General features: G+C 36.2%; 2 protein-coding genes across 2 annotated transcripts; one reads left to right on the plus strand and one right to left on the minus strand.

Annotated features, from left to right (window-relative positions):
- Positions 1-818: 818 nt before the first annotated feature.
- Positions 819-4,026, plus strand: LOC107461055 (E3 ubiquitin-protein ligase WAV3). Its single transcript, XM_016079507.3, has 2 exons — positions 819-1,642; positions 1,752-4,026. Exons 1-2 carry the CDS (start codon positions 1,283-1,285, stop codon positions 3,666-3,668), a joined length of 2,277 nt encoding a protein of 758 aa, XP_015934993.1. The 5' UTR covers positions 819-1,282; the 3' UTR covers positions 3,669-4,026.
- Positions 4,027-10,580: 6,554 nt separating this feature from the next.
- Positions 10,581-13,846, minus strand: LOC107461065 (glutamyl-tRNA reductase 1, chloroplastic). Its single transcript, XM_016079519.3, has 3 exons — positions 13,338-13,846; positions 12,107-12,348; positions 10,581-12,030 (listed from the first exon to the last, which is right to left on the minus strand). The coding sequence occupies exons 1-3, from the start codon at positions 13,600-13,602 to the stop codon at positions 10,900-10,902; spliced, it is 1,638 nt and encodes a 545-aa protein (XP_015935005.1). The 5' UTR covers positions 13,603-13,846; the 3' UTR covers positions 10,581-10,899.
- Positions 13,847-20,169: the final 6,323 nt, after the last annotated feature.

The following is a 20,169-nucleotide window of genomic DNA, read 5'->3' on the forward strand; positions in this document are numbered from 1 at the left end:
TCTCCCTAGTGGAGTAGTGGTCCATTTCTCTCAGTCTGTTGCACACAGGCTCCACAGTTTTTTGTGTGTTACTGTCACTCTCAGCCTCACGGATGGGATATTCATCACGATGGTGATCACTGATCAGGATGTGACTAATCAGACGGCCATTCTAAGCGTTCAGCTTCAGCCGTGGGATTTCAAGTACACACATAACATTCACTATATACTTATATAGTGTCACCACCATCAAATTCACTGCGAAGAAGTTGATTTGAGTCCATGTAAATTAAATGATTCTAATCTATTATAAACTTAAAAACTAAAATGATTCATACATGTATTTACAGGAACCAAAATAAGTATGAAGCCAATGTCGCATTAGTTCAATACTATTATTTTGGATCAAATTTGGAAGGTGAGAAGTGAAAGCTAAGGCACGTGTACCCTGTGGATGAGTCACAAGGTGGTGTGCATGGATGGGAGCAGTAGATGGATAGATAGGCAGGCGTTGTATATATATCTTATATTTTATCTTCTGTTTGGTTAAGATCAACTTGTGGCCTCACAACAGGTCGGTGATGAACGATGATCAGTGTTTGGTGAGACAGAATACAATGGCAAAAAAATAAATAAATTTAATAGGTAGTTGGGTTTGACCGGTTAATTCAAGATAACCAACCAACAAGTGGCGGTTACGGTGGGTGAAACATGTGTATTATGGTATTAATCCTGGTAGTTCTTTGATGAACTCAGTTTAATTAATAATTAGGCCTGTGTATTATATAATACTATACTATATAAATTATTTAAAGGACGAGGGGCCTTCCCTTTTTGTACAAGTTAAAAGGGGGGAGAGAGAAAGGGGGTAAGACAGATCTCTCTCAAGGCGTTTAATTGCAGAGATCTTTTTGCGTTTCTCAATATAAGAGAGAGAGAGAGAGAGAAACAGAATAGCCTAGGCTGGACAATTGAGTGTATATCTTTATCATTTTTATCTTATTAGTGCGGGTTTGAGTTTGTCTCTTTGTTTTATTTTCCGTTTGATCCCATGCTCTACTCACTGAATTCGTTTGTCTTCTGTGCCACCTCCAGATCCATTAAAACAAAACAAACAAAACTATTCCTTTCTTTTCCTTCTCCTTCTCATTCCAGCAAAAGCAATACTATTATATAGTAATAATAAAAAGCGATAGAAAGGGATAGAAGCTAAGGAAGAAGGCACCTGCTATTCTCATTGTGGATTAGTTCTGTCTTTTTCTTTTTTTTTTCTGCTCATCTCACACCTTTTGGTCTTTGAAAAATGGGAACTGGTTGGAGAAGAGCCTTTTGCACACGCGACCCAGAATCCACCCTATCCGATAACAAGCATCGTAGAAGCTCAAGCCCAAGCCCAAGCCCGAGAAGCTGTGGCAGACTCGGTTTCCTCAGCAATCCTTCCACTCCAAGGTTGCATCAACAGCAATCTCAATCCGTTTCAAGCCCAAGCCTGCGTTGCCGTACAATCGCCGAAGCAGCTGCATCAAATGAGAGCCCCAGAGTTGCAAGCAAATTAAGCACGCCAAGAGCAAGCAAGTCCCCCAAGACGCTTGCAGCTTCAAATCCATCTTCACCACGTTCCCCTCTCAAATTGTCCCTATTCAAGAACAGCTTCAAATTCAGGGTGTGTACTGTGTACAATGCAAAGTTAAAAATTCAAAACTCAAAACTAAAACGCATCGTTTTATTGTACCGTTTGGTTCTTAATTCTGGCTGTTTTTCACGTTTAACAGAGTAGCTGCGGAATATGCTTGAACAGCGTGAAGACGGGACAAGGCACTGCGATATACACTGCAGAATGTGCCCACGCTTTCCACTTTCCTTGCATAGCTTCACATGTTCGCAAGCAAGGTAGCCTTGTGTGTCCAGTTTGCAACGCTACGTGGAAAGACGTGCCACTTCTTGCTGCGCACAAGAACCTCCCTTCAGAGTCTCAGAATGCCAGCGACATGAAGAATCCCACAGAAAATAACAATTCTTCAGTTTTCAACACCAAGCCTGTGGAGCCACCTCAGCAACAGAAGCATTCAGAGTCGATAAGGTTCTACGACGATGATGAACCTCTCCTTTCTCCGACCTCCGGCGGCAGGATTATTCCGATTCCCGAAGCTGATGAAAATGCGGAAGACGAAGACGACGAAGACGATGCCGGTGAATTTCAAGGATTCTTCGTTAATCCAAAATCTTCTGCTTCCTCAGTCAAATCCTACTCTGATGAGTTTCAAAATATTGAGGCAGATTCCAGAACCGTTCAAGTGAAGCTCATGCCGGAGTGTGCCGTCATTTCCGTCTCAAGAACTCACGAGACCTACGCTTTGGTGCTCAAAGTGAAGGCTCCGCCACCACCGCCGCTTACTCCGGTGCGGAACATGTCGCAACAGCGAGCACCGATAGATCTTGTGACGGTTCTTGACGTTGGAGGAACCATGACCGGCGCGAAGCTGCTCATGCTGAAGAGAGCGATGCGTTTGGTTATCTCATCACTCGGCCCCGCAGATAGGCTCTCGATCGTGGCCTTCTCCGCTTCGCCCAAACGGCTCTTACCGTTGCGGAGAATGACACCTCAGGGACAGCGCATGGCTCGCCGCATCCTCGACCGCCTCGTCGCTGGCCAAGGCGGAAACGGCAACGCTAGCGAGGCACTCCGCAAAGCGACGAAAGTCTTGGAAGATCGGAGAGAGAGAAATCCTGTAGCGAGCGTGATGCTCCTGTCGGACGGCCAAGACGAGAGAGTCCAAGCAAGCAACAAATCCAATCAACGAAAACCATCAAGCCACGTGTCATCGACTCGGTTCGCACACATCGAGATCCCGGTTCACTCATCCGGTTTCGGCACAAAAAGCGGTTACAGCAACGAACCTTCAGAGGACGCGTTCGCGAAGCGCGTGGGCGGTTTATTAAGCGTGGTGGTTCAAGATCTTAGAGTCCAGCTCGGCGTGCAGTGCGACTCCGCTGAAATCAGTGCTATATACTCTTGCGGCGGAAGGCCAACGCTTCTGAGCTGCGGCGCCGTGAGGCTCGGCGATCTTTACGCGGAGGAAGAGAGGGAGCTTCTTGTTGAGGTTCGAGTTCCTGTTCCCGCTTTCACCACTCGCCACGTCATCACCGTACGGTGCCTATACAAGGACCCTGCGAGCCAAGAGATTGTGTACGGTCGGGAGCAGGGACTCGTGGTGCCACCACCGCAGAGCACGCGTTGTTCTTCCGGCGCGAGAGTCGAGAAGCTGAGGAACTTGTTCATCACGACGCGCGCCATAGCTGAGTCTAGAAGACTGGTAGATCACGGTAACGATTTCACCAGCGCGCACCATTTGCTTGCTTCGGCTCGCGCGCTTATTTTGCAATCTGGTTCGGGTTCGGAATATGTTCGAGGTTTGGAGGCTGAGCTGGCAGAGATTCATTGGCTGAAGCATCAGAAGGTTCAGATGGAGCAGGTTCAGGTGCAGCAGCAGCATATGATAGCGATGCAGTCGCGGCGGAGAGGGGGAGATCACAGGGATAAGGAAATGAGTTTTGTGGATGAGAACGGCGAGCCGCTTACGCCAACATCGGCTTGGCAAGCCGCCGAGAAGCTGGCTAAGATGGCCATGATCAAGAAGTCATTGAATAGAGTCAGCGACTTGCACGGCTTTGAAAATGCTAGGTTTTAGTTTTTTCTTTTTCTTTTTCAATTTTTATTTGTAATTTTAATTATATATTAAAAAAAGGGGGGAAATTAGAACATTTGGTGATGGCTCTTTCTGATATAGAAGATGGCTACAGAGGGGAAAGGGAGTTATATAATTAGGGGTATGCCCCATTGTATAATTTGAGATATTGATTGGTTAGTTAGTTGTTTGTTGTTTTGTGCTTTTTTAATTTTTGGTTTTTAGAATGTTCAATCATTTGCTTTTGAGTATTCAGAGCTCAGGAGATGATGTGTAGTAGTACTTTACTTCTTGAATTCCATTATGTATACACACAAACTTTTGTGATGATAAAAACAAACAAAACACTACTCGAAACTTATATGTGACGGTGCTTCTATGGAAGGCATGGAAAAGTTGTATATGCTGTTATGCTATGTTTGTAGAATTACTTTTCTTTTTTCGTTCTTTTTTCGGTTATTGGCTTTTTGGATATGATGGATGTTGGGATAGTTTGAGATTCTGGCTGTCGTTTGGATGAAGTGGGTTTGTGTTGTGCTGCTAATTATTAGGGAACGGACTCTCAAAGGGGCTAAAAATAATCTTTATGGGTGAAAAACATGGTAGAGGACACAACTTTAATGATGAAGAAATGATTACATCTCATATGGCAATGTGAAGCTTTTTTCGCCATACGTTAATCATACTCAGATGAAAAAAGAAGGGACCAAAAGTATTAATATTCAATCATAAGTGAAAGAGATATACTACGCATTAGACACCCAAAAAAGAAAAAGATATACTATGCATTTCGCAAGGCTATATGGGAAATCTCACTTCCCAGCAAAAACATTAATAGGTGGAAACTACTAAAATAACATTATATATCCCAAAATGAGGTAGATTTAATCCCTATGGTGAAGGAGAATGTATGTATGTGACTCTCTGGCATGCAAATTTATATCATATTAAACTAAATAGAAGAAGAATTTAAGCGATTTTACCAAAACAAAAAATGTGATATGGATCCACCAAAAACATATTTTAATGTAATCAAATTAAGCTAATTTGAACTAACTAAAGTAATAGTAATTTAAATCATCTAAATTCGAATTAGTCCCCATCAAAATAATTCGAATGGATACAATTCGAATTATGTATGCATTAATTTAAGGAGTAATTCGAATCATATTGATTCGAACTACATGCAAACGTGACCTACACTAATTCGAATTAAGCTGATTCGAACTAGCCGACTGTTTTGACAGTCATGATAATTCAAAACAGGTTGATTCGAGAAAATTATTAAAATATTAAAACAACTTTTATCAGCTTATGTAAAATATTAGTTGAAACATAATTAGATGATTTTACATGTTTAAAAAAATTGTTCGATATAATACAATTCACATTTTAACAATTATCATTGTCTATACACCAAGAAAACTATTATCTTTGTCTAAAAATTATTCTAATGTGTCTTTAATACTATGAATATAATTATGGAGAGTGTTAAGAGGCTAATATTTTTAGTGAAAAAATAGAGTTAATTATTATTGGTTCACATATAAAACAAATACAAAAAAAATAATCATCTAACATTTTTCTATAATTATTATATTGAAAAGCAGAAGACACTTTCCATATACCCAAGTAAACCAACTCTCTAATTTCATTACATTAACTATTGTATTTTGATGTCATCTACCTCAAACTGTAAATTGCAGCAAAGTTATACAAATCATAAGCTCTTTATATACACACAATGCTCTGCTGGTGCTAACATTCAATGTTTCTTAGTACATTTTGACATTTTCTATCAGCAAGCTTAGACTCCAACTTTTAAAACAAAATTTTTCCAGCTACTTCCCGGGTACATAACTGCCAATTGGCAACATAAGATGGTGTTGATCATTAATGGGGAGAGGGCCATTTTCGTTAATCAAAAGAATATGATGATGTTAATCACAGAAATGTTTGTATGTGGAGCCCAAATAAGTGCCTGAATTTTCCAATCCATCACTATCTCAGTCATGTTTTATTGGCCCTCTTATTTTGCTACGCTCTTTGTAGAATTACTAGGAGGCCCACATTTACTCATTTAGCTACCTCTTATTTAACTTTGTGAAATATTTCCCTGACAATTAAAAAAAAAAAACAACAACAAACCGGAGAGAAATATTTATTAAATTAAAAAAAAAGTGAATTAATCCACGTTTTTCTTTATTTTTCTCTTTTTATTTTCTTTTGTTTTTTAATTTCTTTCCACCCTCACTTTTTTTTTCCTTTTTTTTTTACTTTATGTAAAAGTGGATCTAATCTAACTCATCATTATTTTTTCAATTTGATCAAATATCCTATTCTACGTATGAATGGTACAACAGTCAAAAACAGACCTCGTCAGATAAATTTATTTATCCATAAAAATGGGTCGACCTTTATTTTTAAAATTAGATTAATTTAAATTTTGATTTAAATAAATTAAATTTGATTAACCCAAAAAATGACAAGTTAAACAGACAACTCGTCTAAATTATTTTGCATTTCATAAGAAAAAATTAGTAATTTTTTGTTAAATATTTTTTAATTTGACTAAAAAATCTGACCTACTAATTTTAAAAAAACTATGTTTGTTTAAGGTTTTGATACAAAGTAGCTTTTTAGTTAAAATATTTTTCTATTAAAAAAAATAAACATAATTTTTCATTTAATCCGTCAGACTAGTCATAAACGGTCCGAATTAAAAAATTATGATACGTGAAAGTCCTACTGAATAGGGAAACTTACTGAATATCTCGTATATAATAGGAATACAAAAATTTTAATGTGCACGTTGAAAATTCGACACCATGTATTTATATAAATATATGTGTTATTTAATTTATTTTTAGTATGTATTTTGTATTTTAACATATATTTTATACTGGTGATTGATTTCATAACAGATTTTTTGTGTACACGTAATATAGTTAATAATAATGTTTGAAAGACAAAAAATATTGGCCAAACATTCTAAACTTACTTTATTTAACATTAATTATTTGTTATTATAATTAATAAATATTAAATAAAACAAATTTAAACTATTTTTTATCTGGTTAATATTACCATATAAATAATAGGACAATTTACTATAATAAATAAATGGAGATCCAATACTACCAAATTGCATAAAATGCAAAACGCATACCCAAATGCATTTTTCGCATAATCTATGTAAACCGCGACAGCAGTACTGCGGTTTACCAATACACATAATCCGCTACAGGGGTGTCCGGATTACGTTCTAGGGAAAATAAGCATAATCCGCGACAGGGGTGTCGCGGTTTATGCCTGAGTGACTGTGCATAAACCGTGACAAGGGTCTAGCGGTTTATGCGTTAGTATAAATACGCTTTAGGGGTCTCGCGGATTACATTTGTAGTGGTTATAAAGTTTTTAAGAGAGAGAAGGAGAAGTTTTCTAGAGAGAGAGGAAAAGAGAGAAAAGTGTGGTTAGTTTGGTTGAGTTGAGATCGGGCCGGGACTATGGCGGAGGCACGCAGTCTTTACAGGTTCAACGGCGTTGCGCACGTTGTTGGCAACATAAACGAAGAGGTTAGTTTGGTTATTTTTACTTGATGTATTTCGTATAATATTTTTCCAATGACTGTGATTCAGGTTTTTAAATTTAGATTTAAATTATTATTTTAAATCATAAAATATTTATTTAGTATTTAATTAATTTAGATCAAGGTCTTGAACCGTTTATGCCTTTCATTGAATTTTGTGATTAGAAACTGTATGTTACTTGCATAAACTTTAATATTGTATATGTTGTGTTAGATTACTTTAAATTAGTGTTGGATTTTTTATATGTTTGGTTTCTTCTCTCACATGCTCCAGCCGACTAGGTGTATTTATAGAGTCCGGAGGCAGCAGAACATGCCTCTGCATGACAGGATCGTACCCTATCTGAAGAGGGCTAGTTTGTACCACCTGGCGAGACTCAACGCCAGGTGGTTCTGGTTGGACAAGACCTTAGTCAGCGCTTTCATTGAGAGGTGGCATCCTGAGATGCATACCTTTCATATGCCTTTTGAAGAGTGTACTATCACGTTGCAAGATGTAGCATACCAGTTGGGGCTGCCCGTGGATGGTTTACCTGTATCCGGGTGCCTTACAGATTTTGAGATGCTTATGAAAGAAGGCAAACCGGCATGGGAGTGGTTTCAGGAACTATTTGGCGAGCTTCCACCACAAAATAAGGTTAAGCAATATACAGTCCACTTCACCTGATTTCATGAGGTTCAAGGTGCTGCCGGATGATGCTACAGAGGAGACCGTACGCATATATGCACGGACTTATATTATGATGCTGCTTTCCACTCAGTTGTTTGGTGACAAGAGTGGAAATCGAGTTCGTATACGGTGGTTGCCCTTTGTGGCGAGGCTTGATGATATGGGCAACTATAGTTGGGGGTGGGCAGCGTTGACATGGCTATAACGTTGCATGTGTCGGGTGGCCAACAGAAATGTGACAAACTTAGCAGGCCCCCTGCAGCTACTGCAGTCATGGATTTTTTGGCGGTTTCCTAGTCTCAGGCAGCAGGGATTCGACACCTATTCCTTCCCATTGGCTTCCAGGTATACATATCTGTACAGTTAGACTTGAACTGCACTTTTTTATTATGGCTTCATATCCTCAGCAATCATGTCTGAATCCAATTTGGAGTGATCTGTGATATCGTTCCCATGGAACACGTGTGCTTCTCGTTGTATCTCCAAATCTTCCAACAAGATTTTTTCTGTATCAAGCTGACTTGGATAAGCCAATCGCATCTACGTCTGTAAGTCTTGCATTTTTCATAGAACGTCTGTGGCTCGCATTCATGAACAACGTGATCGACTCCTCTAGAGATAGTGTAATTCTGAATTGTCGCAATGACGGATTTTTTAAAACTGTATTCCATTTTGATTCTGGAGGGGGTCCTCAGAATCAGCAACACATATAAAAAAAAATAAATTGTCGTTCATCGATCTGTCTAAACAAAATTAAGGAAACACACTATCCACTCCGTACGTACCTATGTTTGCATATTCGGGAAACTCCAGTGCATGCATGGCGTCAAGATCCAAGCTACGCATAAAAAGTGGAACATTGATTGATTCACTTACAGCGGGTGAAACCACTAAAGTTTCTGCGACTGCCTCACCTCCCGCATCGTCGTCCTCGTCCTCAACACCAGCTTCGTACGTAGCTTCGAACTCCTCATCGCTATGTTGTTCATTCCTTCATATGCTTCAGCTCTGTCATCTTGCACATCTGGGTTATGTTAAATCTAATTCACAACTATATGTTCAAACTCAACATACAACTCAATCCTTAGGTGTTGCACCTGAGTTTGTTGGTGAATATGAAACATCCACTGAATACTTGTTTCGTCAATGATCGGCATAACTTCAAACTAGATTAGGCCACCAAATATGACAGCCGGACTCCTGTAGAGAATGTTGCTCTCCCTCTTTAAAATATCACTCTCTATGCTCTGACAGAACCCGGACTATAGTTCCGCGAACATTATAGTGCACGAAACCACAAACGAAAATGTATTCTCATACGCAAAGCTCACCTCGCCATATGTATTTCGTATAACCTCACTGTTGTGGTAAACTACTATATTTGCGATGCCTTCCATCACACCAACAGTGCAGTAAAACATCTCTTTTACAATGAAGTAAAATAATAACGAGTTTCGATTTTTATAGACAGAAAGCTCACCTCGCAGGGTGCATGTTGCCTGGATAGTCACCACGTGGACAACACGCATGGTGCGTGTTGCTTCTGATTTGGACACGTATCCATCACGTTGCATGCGTGCTGAATCATTACGTGACTTGCGTGTTACACCTGCAATATCTATAACGTCCACCTACCTGTATATACACCAAAAAGTTCCATTTCCACAAAAGCTCACGTGTTTTTTCCATAATAAAGTTTTTTAGTCTTCAAAAGTTCCATTGACATTTGGTTAATTTTTATACCAACTATATTAGTATATACTAAAATCAGTTATTATATATTTGTGTATAAATTTATGTAGTATTTAATTTATTTTTAATATATACTTTGTATTTAAACACGTATTTTATATTAGTGACTAATTTTAATATATAAATAATATTTTTATTTTTTTTGTTTCAAAAAATATATTTATTTTTTGAAAAAAAAATTCCTAACCAAAGCAGAAATTTCTTGCTTCTCTGTTAATATTGTTAATATATTTTCCTTGAAACTTTAGCTATCCATTTTAACCATAAAATTGATTGTTTTATAAAATTTTAAAGAATATCATAAATAATTTTTTTTATTTCTAAAAGATTCTTAAATCCAATATATTAGTTAAAAATTTTAAATATTTATCAACTTAATTAGTTTTATACTTGTTATTCTTAAACATATTGAATAAAAAAATAACAGTTTAAGAATACGAAGTAATGTGAAAAATATTTAAATAATTCATTTAATCATAAATAATAGTTATATACTTGCTATACGAATGATGCATAATTGTACCTTCCATAGATTCATTTCGTGATCTCTGACAAATTTGTAACAGGATAAATTTGGGCAGGAATTTATAATGATGAACCAGAGGAACAAGAAAATACAAGGGGCAAAAAAATTATAAATTGGTGTACTTAATGGCTGAATTCATGTGAATGTTGGGGTCCATTGTATCTCTTTGTACAATAAATATGCACACAATGGAGAGTACAGCAACGCTTCTGAATTCTTGTGGGAAGTTTTAAGGCCACGTGATTCAAACTATTCACACTCAAAACAAAAGGAGAGGGGAATTCCCTAAAATGAGGCTGAGAAAAGAAAATGCTTGTAGATAAATTATTGATCATCAGTTTGAAATATTTTTATAAAATCTCCATAAACATGAGTCCCTATACAACACATTTTAGGCATACATTGTTCATTGTAAATACATAGCTTACAATAAATGCTCTATTTCTATAGTACAAAGCCGAATGGCTGTGGAAGAACATGTAGTGTAAACAACTAAACACATGACCCAACAATTAATAGAAAGCCCAATCCTCAATGAATATCAATGCTATCATGGTGAATATTACACTCTTTTCAACTATGCAACAACTGAATATTACACAATCCTCAATGCTATCATGGTGAGGATGTTTCTCCTCTTATTCTTGTTGAGGAAATAAATGAGTGTCATCAATGAAATTTATGTTAAATATCAATCTCACTTCTGGTTTTGTTCCATCTTTATTCGAAATTTTTGCTCCAAAACAGAAATTTCAGTGTCCAGATCAAACATTCTGTTCAAGGCATGCATGTTCTCCAGTGTTTCACTTAGAGTCCGGTTGTCATTCCCATCACACCTCAAGTGCTGCATTGGACCATGAAGCAACTTATTCACTATGCCTCGGCTAAGATCGTCGACAGCTCTCCGTGTCTTCTTTGGGATGTCATCACCCAACTTACCTAAGCATTTCTCAAGCTCGGCAAGCCTGATTCTTTCGGCGTAAGCCCTCAATTTCTTAATGGTGGGGACAGTTTCTAGTGAGTCCAACCAGGCCTCAAATTGTTTTGATTCTTCTGCAATGATTGTCTGAGCTTCCATTGCTTTTTTTATTCTATCCTCCTTATTGGCAGCCACAACCTCCTTGAGGTCATCGACGTTATAAACTCGTACAGACTCAAGATCTGAGACACATGGACCCACATTTCTAGGAACAGAAATATCTATGAAAAGGCGTCGGCCTCCAACATCTTTACTTGCTGGAGGAAGGTCCACAACATGATCTTTTAAGAATAATGGGTTTTCTGATGATGTGCTGGTGAAAACAACATCTGCTTCGCCAGCAGAGGTGAGCATTTCGGATAGGGATTTGTATATTATCTCAACACCATCCAATTCTTCACGTATTGCAGCCACCCTCTCCTCAGTTCTATTGACAACAACCATCTTTGTGCAACCTTTCGAAACCAAATGTTTTATTACAAGCTTTCCCATCTTACCAGCACCAATAACCAACATCCTCGCATTAGCATGTGAGGCCTGAGGTAGCTTCAAAAATGCTAGTTCAACAGCAGCCGAGCTTACAGAAACGGCTCCAGCAGCAATATTGGTCTCAGTTCTAACCCTCTTTCCAACAGCAATTGCATGTTTGAATAGCCCACTAATATTTCTCCCAAAGCCATTAACTCCTTGTCCAACTTTGACAACTTGCTTAACCTGAGCAAGGATTTGACCTTCTCCCAATACAAGAGAGTCAAGACCAGCTGAAACTTCAAAAAGATGTTGTGTCGCATCATTGTTGTAAAGCAAAAACCTATGTTGGCGAAGCTCTGAAACAGGAATTGAGCTTTTCTGCAAGAAAGAACAGTGATGTTAAACATTAGTAATTCAACACAAATGTCATCAAAGAAAGAAACTTCACACCTACTTTAGACATCCATTCCATGATTTCTTTGACACCTCGGTGTTGGGACAAAGCAACAACATATATCTCCATTCGATTGCAGGTGCTTAAAATAGCTGCTTCTTCAATATGATTTAGACTACATAGCTCTGTGATGGCTCTAGGCCATTCTGCTTCTGGAATGGCAAGTTTTTCACGCATTTCCACAGGTGCAGTGTGCACACTGAGCCCTATAACCACAATGCTGCTCCTTTCCTTTGTATACCCTGTGAAAGTTTGGTTATTTAAAAATTGCAAGTTCCAGATAACCAACAAGCAGAAATAAACTAATGAAAGCAGGTAATCATCTATTCTTTCTTTTCATTGTTGGATAACAAGATGGACTTTACACAAATCTTGAAAGGCTCAATTTCTATGAATTGTATCATTAAAGTGGTGGCTCTTAAAACTCTATCAATGATGTATTTCATTAGATCATTGTTAAAAGCTTTTGACATAACAAGGGAATATCTTGAATGCTAATAAAATAATAATCATATGTTTCATGGTAAATTGCACTATGAAAACCTTCACAGAGGATTTTTCTTTTTTTTTGAAAACAACAGAACGAATATCATTGATTAATGCATGAAAGTTTACTCACTCTGAAACTCGTGGTCAAAAAACATGAGATACAAAGGTAACAAAATTTAATGCAAATATGTAAACAGATGTAAACAAATTAACAAAATGCAGCAGAACTTCACACTCATACGGGCAAAATGTGGCATGCCAAATCAAAATTAGTGTGTTTGGAAAATCATTTGGGGGTTTGCAGAACCAATCCTATGGGGTAGAATTGGTTTTGTTTTGGCTATGTAATATCATGTTTGGGTTGTTGACTTGTTGCACAACTTTTTTTTTTTTATTTCCCATGGTATCCCCCAACAAGTCCAAAGACTAATCCGTCACGGATCAGAGTTCCAAAGACTAATGAGCTAACCACTAAACCAACCCAATTTGGTTACTTGTTGCACAACTTAGAATTGATTCTACCTTCTATAATTGGTCATGGGAGAAATGAAATTCTTATACTTTCTGTCGTAATCACTTAGAGAATCTCAATCTACCAAACATAGATCTCTTTACTCCAAAAATCAATGCCAATAATATCAACTATGACAGAATTAGTTCTCCCTAGAATCAAGTTCTCAAAAGCAGAAACAAACACACAATTAACTACATGATCAAAATTCAGCTAAGTTTCAGGACTTACTATCAACAGAAGAAGTCTTGAGCTGCTCTAGAGCAGAGAGGGTGCCACTGCTACTGCTAGCATCGCTCGCACCATTATTGATCTTCACAAATGCATCAGGTGAGACCGCGTCGCAGCGAATCACTCCTCTCTGAAGAGAGGTACTTCTGTTCTTGCAAATTACCGATAAATTGGTGGTAGAAATCGATGAGAATGATGATGGTGATGGCATTGAAGGCAGTAAAGTCTCCAACTTGGAGGCTGAGAGAGCTGTTGAAGCAGACATTGTGGCAGCTACGACGAGAACCCTAACCCTAATCTTAGAGGGTCAAATGGGAATCAAATTGGAGAAGGAATCAAAGGGAATTGGGAAAATTTGGTAAGTGAAGGAGAGAGAGAAGGGTGGAATTGGTGCCAAGAAGAAGAAGGAAAAAGAACAAGACCCTCCTCCTCCCTCTCACATAATTCGTCGAGGCCTTTGTGGCATAAAGCCATTAATGCATAGCTCGGAATAAGAATTTAAAGTTAGACCACTCTTCATATAACATGTGTTAATGTTGCCATTAGCTACTGTTATATAGTTAATCAGTTGTTCCTAAAATATCATTTGAGGATCAATTTAATTTTTAAAGATGTCTCAAATTAGTTTTTTAAAGTATAATATTAAGTGATATTTTAGGTCAAAATTCGATTTCACATTAAGTTGATAGTCGAGAGTTGTTACATGAAAATTTAGTCAAATTAGTCAAATTATCTAACGACTCTCAATTATTAACTTCATGTAAAAATCGACTGCACTTGAATTTTTACCTATATTTTATTATTTTATTCGTTGGAAAATCACGTACCACGTCTAAAATTTACAAATGTTAAAAACTTAAACTCTAAGAATTTGATAAAACTATTTAAATAAAAATTCTAACTACAAAAAAATTAAAATGCGCAGATGTTAAAATTTAAAATTTTGAATAAGAAAGTGATTTTATAATAATTTAATCACTGATTACTTTAATAAATAAGAATAATATTAGATAATTAATAATATAATAGTCAATTTCTATCAAGTAGATAAAAATCAATTTCTTTTTCTCTCTCACTGTCTACGTATCTTTAATCCCTTCACTGCCGCTGCTTCACCTCTTCGGTGCCATTCACTTCCCAATGCCATTCACTTTCCAAAAACTCAACGTCACAACCGATACCAAACATAACTTCATGCTTATAGTTATGATATGAGGTAAAAGGATTTGTTGGTAGAAAATTTTTGAAAGATGTGAGATTTGGAATTAATATTTAAAATGGTGTTTAAATTTGTTAGTCTCAATGTTGTTTTTGAATTTAAAATTATTTTAAATTTGATTCTAAATTTAACAACGATCATTTCTGAAATATTTTTTGATGACGAAATAATTATGTGATTGAATAGAGGTCACGCTGGACTGGTAAAATATCGTTAGTTTATTTTTTGCGTCTAAATAGAACATAAGCGATGTCTTTCAGGATATTTTGAGGGATTTTTTAAATCGTTTAAATTATTTTGAGGAGTTTTAAACTCTAAAAAACATCATTTATGTTCTTTTGGCGCCAAAAATGAAACAACGACATTTTATCAATGCAGCGTAACTTTCATTGTGCCTCCGTCCAACTACGTCATTATTCCATCACCAAAAAATATTTGAGGGACAATCGTTAATTTTAAAGACAAATTTAGAACAATTATAAATTTAAGAACGAGATTGAGACTCGACTGTAAGTTCATGACCACTTTGAATATTAACTCTGAGATTTGTAGTAGAAGTAACATAAAAAATAGGCTAATTTAGATCAAGATTTACTCTTAATAGATTAAGCTTGCAATAGAGTATATCAATTTAAATTTGGTATATAGTCTAGTATAAACTTTTTAATGAGTATTAAGTCTAACATGTTCTCAAATTTAGTCTTACCTAAAATTTTCAATAGTCCTAATTTGTTTTTAATAAATAAATAATGTCAATATACAATATTAAATTTAAGTAATATTGATATACAATATTAGATAAATAATATAGATATATAATTAAAGAAATAAATAACTTTTTTTTCAAAAGATATTAAATTTATTCATTATAAAGAAATAAATAACTTAGTAAATAAAAATATTCAAATGTTATAAAAGATTCAAATTCAAACCTTTACTATTATATTTTTATTAGTATAATAAAATTCTATATATTTTTATAGTTTTAGACCAATCTAACAGATCAATAAACTATTTCATAAATCAAGGTTTAGTCTATTAAAGAATTTAGACTTTTAAAATAACTTAAGCCTAGATCTATTTTTTATCATATCATATCAGATTAAATATAAGTCAGTTGCAGATCTTTGATAGATTATTTGTCCTAAATAAAAGTGATGGATAAAAAAATAAAACTAAACTCTAAGACTTAACAGTAGTATTGAGAGGCTAGTTAGAAAAAAAAAATATAAACTTACAAAAAATAAATATATAATTATTAGGATTAGTATCAAATTTATAGCTTATTTTAAAAGTTATTCTATAAATAGCACTATGATATAATAGCATGAATACTTATGATGTAATTGAACATTTTGGTTTCTTTGAAAATTTTGATTTCTTTCTTTTGTTCTAATTCTAAAGATTTTTGTGTAATTTTTTTTTAATTATCTCTCATTTTTTATATTTCTTGATACAATATCGTGTCAATTATGTATAAATTATTAAATTAGGCAAAATATAGTTAAAATATAAAATATATATTAAAAATAAATTAAATAACATATATTTATACATAAATATATAATAATATATAACTAATTTTATAACTAATCTTTAATATATATTATTTTTGTGTGAAAAATCCTTAAAAAACATGTAAAATTTAAGGTGAATGCTATATATTTGAAAAAAAAAAGTAGAAAATCGTCGAAATACAGCACTCTTAAAAAAATACGCTTAGAAATAACAAGTAAATTAACTAGTTTTGGGTTTTTATTTTTTATAATCTATTAAAAAATAGTTAATATAATTAAAAGGTTATCCTTTTAAATCTCAATTACTTATTAAAATATGAAAAATACTACTTTTACAATAAAATTCAGTTTTAAAATTTAAATAATATTATTTAATTAAATTTTAATTAAAACACATTCTTAATTTGTAGGTAAATATGTTAGTGTTTAAAATTAATTTAAATTTTAAATACTAAAATTTTTCTAATTTCCTACCTACTCTATAAAATAGTTATTTCTCTAATTTTCTACTTTGTAGGTTCCTCTCTCAGTTCTTTTCTTCTTCTTCTTCGCTCATGTTCTTCACAAAAATTTCTATAGAAGAGTATTAGTAAATTTATTATTTTATATTTAATATTTTTTTATTATTATTATTAAATAAGTTGTGCTATTTTGTTTCTATTTCGAGTGATTTAATTTGTATGCTAACTCAAAACTCATTCATTGTCATTGTCGAATAAAATTTTAATAAGATTATATCAACATTTAAATTAAACAATAAATAAATTATCAGTCTATACATCAATATTCTTTTCTTCTTCTTCACTTTCTTTTTTCTTTCTTTTTTTATCGAGATAAGCCTCAATGTAGTCCCTGAAGTTGCACTCGGGTCTCAAAGTAGTCCTTGAACTTAAAAGTTCCTCAGAGTCATCCCCGGACTTGCATTCCGGGACTCAAAGTTGTCCTTCCGGCAATTTCAGTACACGTGGCGCAACCGGAAAGCTTAGCTGGCAGCCTTGGTGACACGTGGGACTCACAACGGCTAGCTGATGTGGCAGAGTAAACTCTTCCGACTCAATTTGGTCCCTCAGGGTTAGTTAAAACCCTAATCCCCAAATTTGAAGGCCACATTGTTCACTCTACTCTCTTCTCGTTGGTGCTGTGTTCTTCTCTTCTCCCTCTCTGAAACCCGCTGGTTATGGCTACCACGAGCAATGCAGCTGGGAGCTCGAACAACCCACGATCATTTGGAAGCATCATGAGGAGAATGAACAGAAACAGAGAAGCTCGTTTGCCAGAATGGTGTGCCTGCGGGTCGAGACCGGTGCTCCGGTGGTCAGGGACGGATTCTAATCCAGGGAGACCGTTCCTGGGTTGCCCAAACTACAATGTAAGTGTTGTTGTTGTTGAATGCTGTATTGGAGGATATAAATTTTGCTGATTGAATTTTCTTTGATGTGCAGACCGTTGGGAAGAAATGGTGTGGATTGTTTTTGTGGGTTGATAAAGTTTTGGAAGATGCCATGCCATGTGATGATAGAACAAGACATTCAGTTGATGATGAAGAATGGAAAATGAAGATGGCTTGGAAATTTGGTAAATTAGAAGCTGAAATTAGGGTTCTAAAAATGGGAGGAATTTTGATGTTTGTGTTCATGCTGCTGATTGTAATTGGTGTTCTTGTATTAAAGCTGGATAGATAGCAGGGTCAACTGTATCTAGCAAAAAACAAATGACATGCATGTTATATGCATTCCTTGTTCATGTAGTTGTTCCTATCCTTTTGTTTGAAAGAAATGAAAATTAAGGTGTTTGATTATATGCATACTTCTGTTCATGGACCTCTTTTCAATGAAATAGAAATGGACAGCACTTGAACTAGTCTTAGATTTGTAACAGAGGATAATATATAAAGAAAAGGCTGAGAAAACTCAATTGAATAAAATCATAATTCATAATTCATATTCATATTGGTAATGTTTGATTCAAAAAAGATATTATAGAGGCAAAACACCAAGTATATCAAAGTTGTTGACGGCATTGTAAACAACATTAGCAAAATAGATACAAAAAAATAGCCTGCTTTCCCTAAAATTCCCCAACACTGGGACAATGTTTTAGGCATTGTAAACAACATCAGCAAAATAGATACAAAAAAACAGCCTGCTTTCCCTAAAATCCCCAACACTGGGACAATGTTTTAGGCATTGTAAACAACATCAGCAAAATAGATACAAAAAACAGCCTGCTTTCCCTAAACATAATCATTCTAATCTTCATTTTTTGTGTCTGGGTGCCTTGAATCCAGGATTGGGCACAAACTTCATGAAATTTGCAAGCCTTGTAGCAGTTTCCTGTGTTGCACCTTGCATAGGGTTAGGTGGGGGATTCCTTGATGTATGACTACTTCTTGGTGGGGTAGCAGCAGGTGGGGTGGTTACTGGTGGATTGCTACTTTCTGAAGCTGGTTTTTCACAACCCTTGGCTAACTTTCTTTTTAAAGGGAGCTTTGGCGGCCTAACAGGTGAGGGTAGAACCTATCAGCCAAGAAATGTAACATAGTTAGTAAACTAGGTAAGGATGTGAGTATGATAAATTTAAAATCATATAAGCTCGTGAACCTGTTGAGAGTCATCAGTTGCTTCCGAGGGAGGTTGACTTTGGTCAAGATTGATTTCGGTTGGGGCTTCTGGGACAGGGGCAGCAGAGTTGGCCTGACCTTCACCACCATTAGCAGCAGTGGGTTGTGCAGCTGCAGCAGCCTCTTCAGCAGCAGCCCTCTTTGGACAGTTCCTTCTCGTGTGTTCTGCTTCGCCACAACAACGACATCGACCTTTTTTATATATTCTTTTCATCTTCGTCTTTAACTTCTTACTCCCACTTGGCTCCTCATCAGCATCTTTTCTTCTTTTTTTCTTGAGTGGTCCGGGCTTGTTTCTAAATTTTGGTGCTTGTGGTCTGTTATATAGTGACTTTTTCCATAGTGCTTGACCTGGAATTGGATTGATATGGAAGGCATATGTGTTGTTATATGCTTCCATGGCCAACCACTGGTGACAGTAGTCCTCCGGTCTCTTACCAGCCCTTGCCAGTGCAGCACACGCATGCACACATGGCATCCCTAAACAACATTCACACAACAACGAAGACAACAACAGTAAGCCTACAACAAAGGTTGATAATGATAATAAGACTAAGACAATGAATTTAAAAAACAGTACCACTCAATTGCCAAAAACCACATGTGCAGAGCCTCTTTCCCAAGTCCACAACCATGTTGGTCGGCCAGCCATGTACTTCGAACTTCTCATAATCTGCGTCACCAGACCACATCGGGACCCAATTTTTTGATTCCTTCTGTATCTTTTCTAACCTGCTGCGTTGTATAGGAGGTAAAACTCCAGTGTTCGAATTCAGCTTCACCTTGTTCCTAGCTAGCGATCTCATTGCATACATTCTGACTTCTTCCAAGAGTGTGATAATAGGCTTAGCTCTAGCATCTTTGATCTTGGAGTTGAAGACTTCACAGGCATTGTTGCAGATGTTATCTATTTTAGGTGCATTACTGAAAAATGCCCGGCTCCAAGAGTCTCTAGGCCACTTGTTCAAATACTCCCAGGCTTTCTTATTAACCCTTTCAATCTTTTTGATGATATCAAGGAAGCCATCTTGGCTAGTACACCTTGCACAATCCCAGAGTAGCCCTCTAAGCTGGAGATCCTTCCATTGCTTGTTGAAGTTCTTCCACAGATGCCAAACACAGAATCTGTGATGCACATCTGGAAAAACCTCCTTAACTGTATTTATAAGGCCCTGTTTCAGATACCAAAGAAGGGGTCAGATAGTTGTTATCGGGCAGCATATCTGTCCCTACAGTTATATAAGTGACATCAAAATAGTCCCTAGACTTGTTTAAGTGACATCAAACTAGTCCTTACACTTATGTAAGTGACATCAAACTAGTCCCTACACAGCACTATTACAGAACATTATGTAGAACGGGATAAATGAGTAACAACAGATTGGCAGAACATTATTGGTGCACGAAATTGCAATCACACTTCTGCAATTCCGCACAACTAACCAGCAAGTGCACTGGGTCGTCCAAGTAATACCT

This window comes from Arachis duranensis, chromosome 8 (assembly GCF_000817695.3).
Source record: "Arachis duranensis cultivar V14167 chromosome 8, aradu.V14167.gnm2.J7QH, whole genome shotgun sequence".
NCBI classification, from domain to species: domain Eukaryota; kingdom Viridiplantae; phylum Streptophyta; class Magnoliopsida; order Fabales; family Fabaceae; genus Arachis; species Arachis duranensis.

Bases quoted from the DNA above. Each gene is read 5' to 3' on its own strand.
- LOC107461055 (XM_016079507.3), top strand. From the start codon at position 1,283: ATGGGAACTGGTTGGAGAAGAGCCTTTTGCACACGCGACCCAGAATCC. The intron at 1,643-1,751 runs GTGTGTACTGTG...CACGTTTAACAG, and splicing joins AGAACAGCTTCAAATTCAGG to AGTAGCTGCGGAATATGCTT.
- LOC107461065 (XM_016079519.3), bottom strand. From the start codon at position 13,602: ATGTCTGCTTCAACAGCTCTCTCAGCCTCCAAGTTGGAGACTTTACTG. The intron at 12,349-13,337 runs GTAAGTCCTGAA...AAACTTTCACAG, and splicing joins CAAGACTTCTTCTGTTGATA to GGTATACAAAGGAAAGGAGC. The intron at 12,031-12,106 runs GTAGGTGTGAAG...TCTTTCTTGCAG, and splicing joins TCATGGAATGGATGTCTAAA to AAAAGCTCAATTCCTGTTTC.